Below are 13,963 nucleotides of genomic sequence, written 5' to 3' on the forward strand. Positions count from 1 at the left end.
CGCGGTCTCCCTCTCTTCTTCCCTCTTTCTCTCTCGAGCTCGCCAAGGTCTCCCTCTCTCATCTCTCTTCTGCGCTCACCACGTTTTCCCCCCTCTCTCCCTTCCACGCCACGTCTCGCCGCTCGCCCACTTCTCCCACTCTCTCTCTCGCGCTCCGCCATGTCGCCCACTGGGCTCTCGCGCTCCGCCTGTCTCCCACTCTCTCTTCGAGCTCCGCCATGTCCTCCACTCTCATCTCGCGCTCCGCCATGTCTCCCACTTCTTCTTCGCGCTCCCATGATCTCCACTCTCTCCCGCGGCTCCGCCCCGTCTCTCTCTCTCTCTGTCACACACACGCGGTCTCTCTCTCACACTCGGGTCTCTCTCTCTCTCACCACACTTGGTCTCTCTCTCTCTCTCACACTCGTCTCTTGCTGTTTCACAGCTCCACACTCGGCCTCTCTCTCGCCGTTTCTCGCGTTCTCTCTCTCTTCACACACACGGCGTCTCTCTTCCCACCCGCGTCTCTCAAAACCCCGGCGGTTCTCTCTCACACCGCGGGTCTCTCTCTCACACGGCGTTCTCGCCTCACAACCCGGCGGTCTCGGCTCTCTCTCACGACCCGGCGCCTCGTCCTTTCGTTACCCGGCGTCTTCTCTCTCTTACACCTCGGTGTCTCCTCTCTCACCCTCGGGTGTCTCTCTTTGTCCTCACAGCTGTCTCTTCTCACACTCAGTCTCTTGCTCACGCTCAGTTCTCTTGCTCACGCTCAGTCTTCTTGCTCACGCTCAGTCTCTCGTCACGCTCTGTCTCTCTCTCTCACGCTCTTTCTCTCTCTCTGCACGCTTCTGTCTTCTCTCTTCTCACGCTCTGTCTCTCTCTCTCACGCTCTGTCTCTCTCTTCACGCATCTTGTCTCTCCATCTCACGCTCTGTCTCTCTCTCTCACGCTCTTGTCTTCTCTCTCTCACGCTCTGTTACTCTCTTCTCTCACGCTCTGTCTCTCTCTCACCTCTGGTCTCTTCTCTCTCACGCTCGGCATCTCTCTCTCACGCGTCTGTCTCTCGTCTTCACGCTTGTCTCTCTCTCACACGCTCTGGCTCTCTCTCTCACGCTCTGTCTCTCTCTCTCACGCTCTGGTCTCTCTCTCTCACGCTCTGGTCTCTTCTCTCTCACGCTCTGTCTTCTCTCTCTCACGCTCTGCTCCTCCCTCTCTCACGCTTCTCTCTCTTCTCTCTCTCTCACGCTCTCTCTCTCTCTTTCTCTACGCTCTCTCTCTCTCTCTCTCTCACGCTCTTCTCTCTCTCTCTCACGCTCTTTCTCTCTCTGCACGCTCTTTCTTCTCTCACGCTCTGTTCTCTCTCTGCACGCTCTGTCTTCTCCTCTCTCACGCTCTGGCTCATCTCTCACGCTCTGTCTTCTTCTCTCACGTCTGTCTCTCTCTCCACGGCTCGTCTCTCTGCTCACGCTCTGTCTCCCCTCTCACGCTCTGTCTCCCTCCTCACGCTCGTTCTCTCTCTTCTCACGCTCTGTCTCTCACCAACCTCGGTTCTCTCCACACCACATGTCTCTTCTCTCTCTCACACTGTGTCTGCTCGGCTCTCTCTCTCTCTCCAACACACACTGTCTCTCTCTCTTCTCACACTCTGTCTGCTCTTCTCTTCTCTCACACTGTGCTCTCTCTCTCTCTCACAATGTCTCATCTCTCTCTCACACTTCTGGTCTCTCTCTATCTCTCACACTGTATCTCATCTCTCTCACCCACACGCGGTGTCTCTCTCTCTCACACAACTCGGTGTCTCTCTCTCTCACCAACACTCGGTGTCTCGCTCTCACACACTCGGTGTCTCACACACACTGTCTTCTCTCTCTCTCACACTGTGTCTCTGCTCTCTCTCTCTCTCTCGTCTCACCACACACTGTCTCTCTCTCTCTCAGCACTCTGTCTCCTCTCTGGCTCTCACACCTGTCTCTCTCTCTCTCCACACACTGTCTCTCTCTTTCTCACACACTGTCTCTCTCTCGGCTCCACACACTCGTGGCTCTCTCTCTCACACACTCGATGCTCTCTCTCTCTCACACACTCGGTTTCTCTCTCTCACACACTCGGTGTCTTTCTCTCACACACTCGGGTCCTCTTTTCTTATCCCACACTCCTCGGTCTCTCTATCTCTCACGACTTCTCGGTCTCTCTCTTCATACTCTCTCACACTCTTCGTTCTCTCTCTCACACTCTCTCACACTTCTCGGGCTCTCTCTTCATACTCACACTCGGCGCTCTCTCTCATCTCACACGGCGGTCTCTCTCTCTCTCTCGCTCTCTCTCGGTTCTCTCTCTCTCTCTCTTTCACGAGCGTCGGCTCTCTCTCAGTCTTCACACACTCGGTCTCCCTCACACACTCGGTCTCTCTCTCACACTCGGTCTCTCTCTCACACTCGGTCTCTCTCCTCACCCTCGGTTCTCTCTCTCACAAGCTCGGTCTCTCTCTCCACTCTCCCTCTCTCACCTCTCACACACACACACACACTCGCGTCTCTCTCTTCTTCTCTCTCTCTCTCTCACATCGCTCTCTCTCCTCACCAAACTCCTCTCTCACACTCGGTCACTTTTCTGCTGGAGTCTGGTCTCACTTACACACAGTCAGAAGATGGGGTTGATGGAGAGTCACAGGTGGCGCGTGGGGATGACATCACAGACTGTGGGCCGAGCTTGCTTGCCCTGTCCCGGCCTGCGAGAATGACCCAACGAAAACACAATAACAGAGACAGCCAATCATGAGCTCTGGAAGACACAGGAGAGGACAGAAAGAAGGGGGTAGAAGGAGAGGAGGTAGATGCTAGGAGGCAAGGGGAGGGTAGTATGGGCAAGGGGTTGATTTGGAATTGTGTGTTGAAGGAAAGGGGGGCAGTTGTGTTTGTAATCGAGCGGGGTGTTATGGGTAGGGAGCATCAGTGCAAATTGATGGGACCAAGCCATGCCGGCGCCCCACTTCCAGTAGTGTGCGCGTGTGTGTGCGCGCGCATTGTAAGCCACCGCATGCTGTAGATGCAGGGACGTCGCTAGGCAACCGTTTCATCGCATCTCTAAACTCTTACCGGGCGGCACAAGGACCTGGGGGAGGCTGCTGCTTGGCGCTAAGTGATTGTTAGGCCTACTTGTAGCTAAATTTGGTTACCGTTAGCTATTCTGTGGCTTGAGGGGGACGCTAGCTAACAGTAAACAGACAGGAAAAGCCTGACAGGACGGATTCATGGACAGATAGTACATGTGAAATTCTGTTGGTAAGTTTAGAGAGAGAGTATTCACTACTATAGACCTTGGTCATAATCAAAGCTCTAGATAACCCAATACGTGTTATGTGAGCTGCTGTAAGTTACAGTGTAAAGACGTTACGAGTTAGCTAACGTAAATTAACGGGTCTTTTAAAACTCGACTAAGCTATGTTGGCGATGAATCTAAGTTAACGTTAGTATTTTAATATCGTTTTGCTATCTGTGCCAGGGCTATAAATTGAGACAGTGACGTAACATCATGCACATATATTTATCATAAATCAATTGCTTTCATTCAGTAGGCCATTGCAAAACAATTATCAGTGGGTCATGCGTAGAAAAGGTGACATAGTGTTGATCACAATGTCATTGTATTATCCTCAATTTCTCAACTGTAGGCTAGCTAACGACTAACGTTAGATGGATATACGGAAATTATTCAAGAGYGGCAGTGCCAGCAGCTCCGCCGAAGGCCAATCCGGTGAGAAATGAAGATGTTACCAGTTCAAACAAAAATAGYAGGTACACTTTGATGCGTCCATCCACAAAATATGGCATCAAAAGAGAAGCAGTTCTGTAATATAGGTTGTAATATTTGTTTGGGATCTTACTTTTTTTTTTWWATCAGATTTTATTCCAAATGATTTTCCAGTTATTCTTTATTTTGTTTAGCTCATTAGTTGAATTTAGTTTTGTTCCATTGTGGACGATACTGTTTAAGATGTTCCGTGTGTCTGAATTATTGGGTTAATTTTGAGAAACAATTAACAAAAGGGTGACATTTAAATAAAGGTTTTTTTCTAATGGTATAATATGACCTGCATGTCTTCTCAGTTCTCTCTCTCTCAAAATAAAATCCAAAACGTATTYTGGCTACATAGTACAGCCATTTTTGCACCTTTTGTTGGTGTTGGATGGATGGGGACAGAGTGGTTAGAATTTAAGTTAGTCATATTAGATCAGTGTCTAACACAAACTTAGCCAACCTTGACCAAAAATAACCTTCTTTTGATAGATTTTGCACCCATTATTACTCTAAAAAGACATGATGAAAATACGTTTTGGGGGCTTTAAAAAAAATCCTGGGGGGGTATGCACAGACCCCCTACAAACGGCTTAGCCCCCCTATACATGAATCTCTAGTGACGTCCCTGCTGTAGTGGACACAGGATGAGGATGCAAAGCAGCTAGTCTTATGTTATAATGACATTGGCAGAAACATCATGCAGTGGCCATGTTTTAGCACACACAACATTACTTATGGCCTGTACACACACACACACACACACACACACACACACACACCTGATCTTCAATGGGATGACACACACGCACACTGTATTGATTCACTGGCGTAATAGCATAGTGTAAGCCAATCATAATMCATAAAACACATACACCAGACATACAAGGTACATACAACACCCAAGACTTGCCTTTAGAGGCCAGTGTAAACCCAGTGCAGTTGCATCCTAGTGGAACATCCTGTGACCTTCCACCCCTGACCTGTTACCTGGCTGCCGGACGGCGGTGGCNCACCCCTGACCTGTTACCTGGCTGCCGGACGGCGGTGGCTCCCACAAAGCTGATGAGGGTGACGTCCGAGGCACCCCCAGACTCCAGGGGGATTGGGTGAACCCGGAAGTGCTCCAGCATGTCGAATATGGACTGGAACCACAGGTGCTGCACCCGGCACTGGCCGTCCTCGTTCAGAGATAGACGCAGGTGCTGCAGCGGACAGAGAGAAGGGAGAGAGAGGGAGGGAAGAGAAGTATGGAGAGAGAGAGAGAGAAAGTGGAAAAGGGAGGTATGGGGGGAGAGAGAGAATGAGAAGGGGGATAGAGGGAAGGAGAAGGGGGAGAGACGAAAGAAGGGAGAAGAGAGGGGGATATGGGTAAGCCTTGGATGCTACTTAGCAGGTGTGATCTCGCGCTCTGTGGCCGATGTGAGCAAAACGTTTCAACAGGTTAACAATCACAAGGCCGATGGGCCAGATGGAATACCACTGCGCGTTCTCAAAGACTGCGCAGACCTCGTCCCAGTCTGTAATCCCAACATGTTTCAAGCTGACCACCATTTTCACAGTTCCAAAGAGCTCCAAAGTAACCTGCCTAAATGACTATCACCCTGTAGCACACGCATCTGTAACTATTAAGTGCTTTGAAAGGCTGGTCGTGACACACATCAACATCATCATCCCAGACACCCTAAACCCACTCCAATACACAGATGATGAAATCTCAATTGCACTTCACACTGCCCCCTCCTACCTGGACAAGAGGGGAAATAACTTTGTGAGAATGGGCTACAGCTCAACGTTCAACACCATAGTCCKCTCCAAGCTCATCACCAAGCTTAAGACCCTGGGACTGAACCCCTCCCTCTGCAACTGGATCCTGGACTTACTGACGGACCGGCCCCAGATGGTGAGGTTAGGCAACAACACCTCTACCACGCTGACCCTCAACATGGGGGCCCCTCAGGGGTGTGTACTTAGTCCCCTTCTGTACTCCCTGTTCAACCACGACTGGTTGTGCCCGAGGAAGGCCGGAAAAATGCCCGAGGAAGGCCGGAAAAATTGCTAAAGACTCCAGCCACCAAAGTCATAGACTGTTCTCTCTGCTAACCGTCCAGCAAACAGTATCAGAGCATTGGCTCTCGGATGAACAGGCTCAGAGACTGCTAAATTGCCAGACTGCAAAAAATAGTCAATTAATGGTACACAAACTAACTGCAATGCCTGTATCATGCACTGACCCTACGCACACTCACTATAAATATATTTATATACAGTTGAAGTCCAAAGTTTACATACTCCTTAGCCAAATACATCTAAACTCAGTTTTTCACAATTCCTGACATTTAATCCTAGTCAAAATTCCCTGTCTTAGGTCAGTTTGCAACAGCACTTTATTTTAAGAATGTGAAATGTCAGAATAATAGTAGAGAGAATGATTTATTTCAGCTTTTATTTCTTTCATCACATTTACAGTGGGTCAGAAGTTTACATACACTCAATTAGTATATGGACGCATTGCCTTTAAATTGTTTAACTTGGGTCAAACGTTTCGGGTAGCCTTCCACAAGCTTCTCACAATAAGTTGGGTGAATTTTGGCCCAGACAGAGCAGGTGTAACTGAGTCAGGTTGGTATGCCTCCTTGCTCGCACACGCTTCCTCAGTTCTGCCCACAAATTTCTATAGGATTGAGTCAGGGATTTGTGATGGCCACTCCAATACCTTGACATTGTTGTCTTTAAGCCATTTTGCCACAACTTTGGAAGTATGCTTGGGGTCATTGTCCATTTGGAAGACCAATATTTAACTTGCTGACTGATGTCTTGAGATGTTGCTTCAATATATCCAACATAATTGTCCATCCTCATGATGCCATCTATTTTGTGAAGTGCACCAGTCCCTCCTGCAGCAAAGCACCCCCACAACATGATGCTGCACCCCGTGCTCCACGGTTGGGACAGTGTTCTTCGGCTTGCAAGCATCCCCCTTTTCCCTCAAACAAACACGATGGTCATTTATGGCCAAACAGTTCTATTTTTGTTTCATCAGACCAAGGACATTTATCCAAAACATACGATCTTTGTCCCCATGTGCAGTTGCAAACCGTAGTCTGGCTTTTTGTATTGCGGTTTTGGAGCAGTGGCTTCTTCCTTGCTGAGCGGCCTTTCAGTTATGTCGATATAGGACTCGTTTTACTGTGGATATAGATACCTTGTACCTGTTTCCTCCAGCATCTTCCACAGGGTCCTTTGCTGTTGTTCTGGGATTGATTTGCACTTTTCACACCAAAGTACGTTCATCTTCTAGAAACAGAAAGCGTCTCCTTCCTGAGCAGTATGATGCTGCGTGGTCCCATTGGTGTTTTACTTGCGTACTATTATGTTTTGTACAGTATGAACGTGGTAACCTTAAGGCATTTGGAAATTGCTACCAAGGATGAACTAGACTTGTGGAGGATCTACAATTTTCTTTCGAGTCTTGGCTGATTTCTTTTGATTTTCCCATGACGTCAAGCAGAGGCACTGATTTTGAAGGTCTTAAAATATATTCCCACAGGTACACCTCCAATTGACTCAAATTATGTCAATTAGCCTATCAGAAGCTTTCTAAAGCCATGACATCATTTTCTGGAATTTTCCAAGCTGTTTAAAGGCACAGTCAACTTAGTGTATGCAAACTCTGACCCAATGGAATTGTGATACAGTGAATTAATCTGTCTGTAAACAATTGTTGAAAAATGACCTGTGTCATGCACAAATTAGATGTCCTAACCGACTTGCACTGTTAGTATGTTGACAAGAAATGTGTGGGAATGGTTGAAAAACTAGTTTAATGACTTCAACCGAAGTGTATGTAAACTTCCGACTTAAACTGTATATATTAACTAAGCAAAAAAAGAAACGTCCTCTCACTGTCAACTTAACATGGTGTAAATATTTGTATGGAAAATAAGATTCAAACAACTGAGACCTAAGCTGAACAAGTTCCACAGAGATGTGGACTAACAGAAATTGAATAATGTGTCCCTGAAAACAAAGGGGATCAAAATCAAAAATAACAGTCAGTATCTGTGTGGCCACCAGCGCATTAAGTACTGCAGTTGCATCTGCTCCTCATGGACTAACACAAGATTTTGCCAGTTCTTTGCTGTGAGATTTGTACCCAACTCTACCACCAAGGCACCTGCAAGTTTCCAGACATTTCTGGTGGGGAATGGCCCTAGACCTCACCCTCCGATCCAACAGGTCCCAGACGTGCTCAATGGGATTGAGACCCGGGCTCTCGCTGACCATGGCAGAACACTGACATTCTGTCTTGCAGGAAATCAAGCACAGAAACAAGCAGTATGGCTGGTGGCATTTTCATGTCAGGATGGACCTGCAGAAGGGTACCACATGAGGGAGGAGGATGTATTCCCTGTAATACACAGCATTGAGATTGCCTGCAATGACAACAAGCTCAGTCCGATGATGCTGTGACACACCGCCCCAGACCATGACGGACCCTCCACCTCCAAACCGATCCCGCTCCAGAATACAGGCCTCGGTGTAACGCTAAATTCCTTCGACGATAAACACGAATCCGACCATCACCCCTGTATGTAGCCTCGCTACTTTTATAGCCTCGCTACTGTATATAGCCCGTCTTTTTACTGATGTTTTATTTCTTTACCTACCTATTGTTTACCTAATACAGGCTCTAACCAATAGTGCAAAAAAGGTAAGTAAGCATTTCACTCTAAGGTCTACACCTGTTGTATTCAGCGCACGTGACAAATAAACTTTGATTTGATGAGACAAAAATGTGACTCGTCAGTGAACAGCACTTTTTGCCAGTCCTGTCTGGTCCAGCGATGGCGGGTTTGTGCCCATAGGCGACGTTGTTGCCGGTGATGTCTGGTGAGGACCTGCCTTACAACAGGCCTACAAGCCCTCAGTCCAGCCTCTCTCAGCCTATTGCGGACAGTCTGAGCACTGATGGAGGGATTGTGCGTTCCTGGTGTAACTCGGGCAGTTATTGTTGCCATCCTGTACCGGTACCGCAGATGTTCGGATGTACCGATCCTGTGCAGGTGTTGTTCCACATGGTCTGCCACTGCGAGGATGATCAGCTGTCCGTCCTGTATATATATATACACACACACACACACACACACTACATTGACACTCCCACACAAAACCAAAACACACACACATTCACTACATACGCACACACACAGAACACCTACACGCAGACGGACAACACAAACACGTAACTTGCTGCGGCTGCTCTGTTCTTTATTTTACTCTAATTATTACTCTTATTATCTATCCTGATGCCTAGTCACTTTACCCTGCCTTCATGTACATGTCTACCTCAAACACCTCGTACCTCTGATCTGGTACTGGTACTCCCTGTATTTAGCTCCATTCTTGAGTATTTWATTGTATTCCTCTTTTTACCATTTCATTTTTTATTTTAAAAACGCTGTATTGTTGGGAAGGGCTCGTAAGCAAGCATTTCACGGTAAAGTCCACACCAGCTGTATTTGGCGCATGTGACAAATAAAATCCGATTTCATTTGACACACACTCTCCCTCTCCTGTCTCTTGTACCTTGGCCTTGCCCTGGAAGTTGAAGGTGAGGACGTACTCCCCGCGGCGTGTCTCGCTCTGGCGCACAAGGAAGACYCCGTGGCTGGCCATACCCCCCGCCAGCACCAGCTGGGCCGCCTTGAGGCGCGACAACGTCCCGTGGAACCACTGGCACTCGCTCAGAGGGTGCTCCACCGCCTCCACCACGTCTGAGAACAGGAAGGAGCCTGGGAGGTGAGGAGGGATGAGGGGAATGATGGATGAGGGGAGGAGGGATTTGGGGAGTGATGAAAAGATTAGACAAAAAAAAGGTGTCACCAGACTTGCACTGTACATTCACACAGGTATGTGTGTTTGTGCAAGCGTTTGCGTGTGTGTGCTAACTGRGTAAGTAGCAGCCTTCACCTGTGGCATCTGGCGTCTCCGCAAATGGTGTGCCCAGGCCGGCTCCGCCCCCGCGTCCGTCTGATTCGTCCAGAGGGGCGCGGGGCGGTAACTCTGGGGGGCGTGGGTCCATCAGCGGGGAGGAGCCGCCCACACCTCCATAACACACTGCAACAACAGGACAGGAGCAAAAACATCAGTCTTATTATTTAAGCAGACATAAACCTTATTCTTGTACTTTCAAATAGTAAAGGAACGTTGGACACATAGTTAAAACAACATTTGTCGTCTCGCTTTCTGTATGTGGTGTTAAGTGCTCTAACTGTATATTTGTAAAGCTGCAAAAAAATTGTGAAACACAGGGAAATCGTCACACAACAATCCCAAATGGGCTCCTAGATCCTATTCCCGTGCAGTCATATTTGAAAAGATTGGATAGGTAAGGAATATGGTAGTAGCTCCTCCTTACCTTATGCTACATGTCTGCTGTTTGTAGATTCTTACAGATTAAGTGTCTAAGGCAGTGGTCACCAACCTTTTCTGAGCCAAGTTCACTTTCAAAATGCAAGCCGAGATCTACAYCTCAGAACTYTTTCTAAAAATATATATWTTTTTAAATYTAAGCCTATGCAACATTTACTAAATAAAAACAGTTCTGTATGAATGAYGTTTATTGCAGTCGGCCTGTAACGGAGGCCACRCTAGCGGTGGAAGTTTCAGTAAGGAGGCGATACGGGGCAAACTCAGAATGAGGTTGTTAATTTACAGCGGTGAGGTGAAGCCACCGGAAAACTGTACACTATGTACAAACAAAAATAACAAACATAACAAAAACTGGACCATAAACTGTAAAATGTATCAAATAATAAGTTGAGCTCCAAAGAAACCAAGCTTCAATCAATAGTTGAAAATATAGCGTTCAACCAGCATGGCAACCTTACCCTTGTCCTGTCTGCCCAACAATGAAATGGCAGGGTTTCAAGTACAATTCCCATCAGGTCTCACCTTGGACTGTACCATTTTAGACCAATCACAAATCAATGGTAACAGTTATCTTACATAAAGGCCTGAACAGCACAATAAACATATACTGAACAAAAAAATAAACGCAACATGTAAAGTGTGAAAAAAAAGATCCCATGTTCAAGAAAAAGCTTATTTCTCTAAAATGTTTTGCACAATTAGTACCCTGTCAGTGAGAATTTCTCCTTTGCCAAGATAATCCATCCACCTGACAGGTGTGGCATATCAAAAAACTGATTAAACAGCATGATCATTACACAGGTGAGCCTTGTGCTGGGGACAATAAATTGCCACTCTAAAATGTGCAGTTTTGTCACAACACAATGCCACAGATGTCTCAAGCTGAGGGAGCATGCAAATGGCTTGCTGACTGCAGGAATGTCCACCAGAGCTGTTGACAGAGAATTTTATGTTCATTTCTCTACCATAAGCCGCCTCCAACACCTCTACATCCGGCTTCTTCATCTGCGGGATCATCTGAAACCAACCACACGGACAACTGATGAAACTGTGGGTTAGCACAACCAAAGAATTTCTGCACAAACTGTCAGAACCCGTCTAAGGGAAGCTCATCTGTATGCTCGTTGTCCTCACCAGGGTCTTTTTCCGACTGCAATGGGCAAATGCTCACCTTCGATGGCCACTGGAGAGGTGTGCTCTTCACGGATGAAACCCAGTTTTAACTGTACCGGGCAGATGGCAAACAGCGTGTATGGCGTCGTATGGGCGAGCGGTTTGCTGAACGTTGTGAACAGAGTGCTCCYTGGTGGCGGTGGGGTTATGGTATTGGCAGGGTAAGCTACAAACAATGAAGACAATTGCATTTTATTGATGGCAATTTGAATGCACAGATATACTGTGACGAGATCCTAAGACGAGATCCTGAGGCCCATTGTCGTGCCATTCATCCGCCGCCATCACCTCATGTTTCAGCATGATAATGCAAGGCCCCATGTCGCAAGGATCTGTACACAATTCCTGGAAGATGAAAATATCCCCTTTCTTCCATGGCCTGCATACTAACCAGACATGTCACCCACTGAACATATTTGGGATGCTCTGGATTGATGTGTACGACAGCGTGTTCCAGTTCCCTCCAATATCCAGCAACTTCGCACAGCCATTGAWGAGGAGTGGGACACAATTCCACAGGCCACAATCAACAGTCTGATCAACTCTGCAAAGGAGATGTGTCTCGCTGCATGTGGCAAATGGTGGTCACACCAGATACTGACTGGTTTTCTGATCTGTGACCAACAGATGCATATCTGTATTCCCAGTCATGTGAAATCCATAAATGATGGCCTAATGAATTCATTTCAATTGACTGATTGCCTTATATGAACTGTAACTTAGTCAAATCTTTGAAATTGTTGCATTCATATTTTTGTTCAGTCTATTTAGGCAATGAATCAAACATTCCTAAATACAAATACATTTCAATAAATTGTGTAGGACCCTGCATAAAGCATACATTTCTCCCCCCCCCCCCTGGAATTCAACCACATACTGGAACCCTGGATAATTAGAGCTCCTGAACACAGTTCTGTTTGACAATCTAATACTGTAACACCAATCAATGAAGTGGAAGAGGACAGAATATCCCGAAAATGTGATCGTGATAGCAGCAGGGGCTGCTTGATGGTGATGAGATGAGACACGCGGGTAAGATGGCAGACAAAAAAGTGGACTATCTCCTGAGTGAATATGGAATGGAGGATCTCACAGAATGTTTGGAAGAGCTTGAAGAGGAAATTGAACGTGACAAGCGTGAGGATGAATTAACTGTGGTGGCAGGTGCAGTGATGACTGCTGAGAAGAAGTTGAGTATAGAGGGAAGCAGTGTGGTGAGGAAGGTCGGCGTCAAGTCCATCAGATATGGAACCTGGCGAGAGTGAGGATGAAATACCTGCAGTGAGGACCGCTGAATTCGGACCTTGTCCCGAGGATGATAAGGATGATTCTGGCCCAGTGGGAGTGAGATTTGTAGAGCGAATGGATCCTTGTATTTTGTCTGATCCATATGTGGTGTCAGGTTGGGGACTGTTTAGTTGTTGAAGGTAACTCGGAGTGGTCTCGTGATGATTTATTGTGTTTCCTCCGCCCAGAGGGAGTGGGCGCTCCGGATTAGCATTAAGTGTTGAGGAGGAGCAGTTGAAATTGAAGATTCCCGGTGTCTAATGCCTGCCGTTTGGTGAGTTGTAGATCCAGTGGAGAGTGTGGGGAAACGGAGAAGACATTGTCTGTCATGCTGAGTTTTGATGCAGAGTCTTTGCCAGATAAGGTCATGGAAGGAAGTGTCAATTACCCCATGAGAGCTTTTGTTCCGAAAATAAAACAGTGTTTAAGGTGTCAAGTTTATGGGCATGTTGCAGCAGTGTGTCGGAGGGAGATGCCTAGATGTGAGAAGTGTACAGGAGGGCATGAGACGAAGGAATGTGTGGTATCGGTGGAGAAAGTAATGTGTGTTAGTTGTGGGGGTGCCATGGGGCTGGAGATCGGAGGTGTCCGGTGAGAGAAAGGGAGATTGAGGTTGCCAGGGTTAGAGTAGTACAGAAAGTGTCATATGCCGAAGCAGTAACATAAGAAAAMGCAGATAAGAAACATTAAATGCGTTGCAACAAACAAATGATTGCTGCCAAAACCAAATGAATTGCCGGCGGAACTCACAACCTGCGTTTCTCTCTACAGGCTACATCGGCAGCACCAAAAGGACAAGGCATCATACACATATTATATTCAATAAAGGAATGTGCATTTCATAAACCCACAAACCGTTTCCATGTRTGGTTGTACCTGCATCTGATGGTCAGTCTCAGCGGATGGAGGGAGAGAGTGAGCAGCAGAGGGTCCGCCTCTCACGGTCCCCGATCTCTCATTTTTCTCCAGTGAGACTGACCAGAGAGAGGGGACACAGTCTGATGACCAACCCCGAGTCACACAGCATTATTTCTGCCTCATGCACAAATTCATGTTGTTCCTATGACCAGAGAAAGTGAAATATTAGTCTACATTAAAATAGACACGACGAGCCGTTAATAATAAAAACGCAGGCCTATCGATACACTTTGCTACTCATTCACTGCAGCTGCAGTGCTGGTTGTAGTGCGAGTGTAAGTAGGAAGAAGTGCGTTTTATGTTTTGTAAAAGTGTTGAATCATAAAAACAGCAGCTATTTGCTGTATTTTTGACAGTCTCTCTGGTCAGGATTTTA

At 47.0% G+C, this 13,963-nt stretch overlaps 1 protein-coding gene across 4 annotated transcripts in view; it reads right to left on the minus strand.

The window, feature by feature from the left end:
* LOC111971451 (SH2B adapter protein 1) overlaps window positions 1–13,963 on the minus strand; it is a 60,203-nt gene that overhangs the window by 40,152 nt on the left and 6,088 nt on the right. For 3 of the 4 annotated variants that reach the window (XM_070446264.1, XM_070446263.1, XM_070446266.1), the window contains exons 6-9: window positions 9,748–9,894; window positions 9,364–9,569; window positions 4,805–4,979; window positions 2,614–2,707 (exon numbers count right to left, since the gene is read on the minus strand). In XM_070446264.1, the coding sequence (XP_070302365.1) occupies window positions 2,614–2,707; window positions 4,805–4,979; window positions 9,364–9,569; window positions 9,748–9,894 (622 nt within the window). Of the gene's footprint in view, window positions 1–2,613; window positions 2,708–4,567; window positions 4,758–4,797; window positions 4,980–9,363; window positions 9,570–9,747; window positions 9,895–13,963 lie in introns of those variants that run through there. The other variant, XM_070446265.1, reaches the window with a different exon arrangement.

The sequence above is a fragment of the Salvelinus sp. IW2-2015 genome, linkage group LG13 (assembly GCF_002910315.2).
Source record: "Salvelinus sp. IW2-2015 linkage group LG13, ASM291031v2, whole genome shotgun sequence".
NCBI lineage: Eukaryota > Metazoa > Chordata > Actinopteri > Salmoniformes > Salmonidae > Salvelinus > Salvelinus sp. IW2-2015.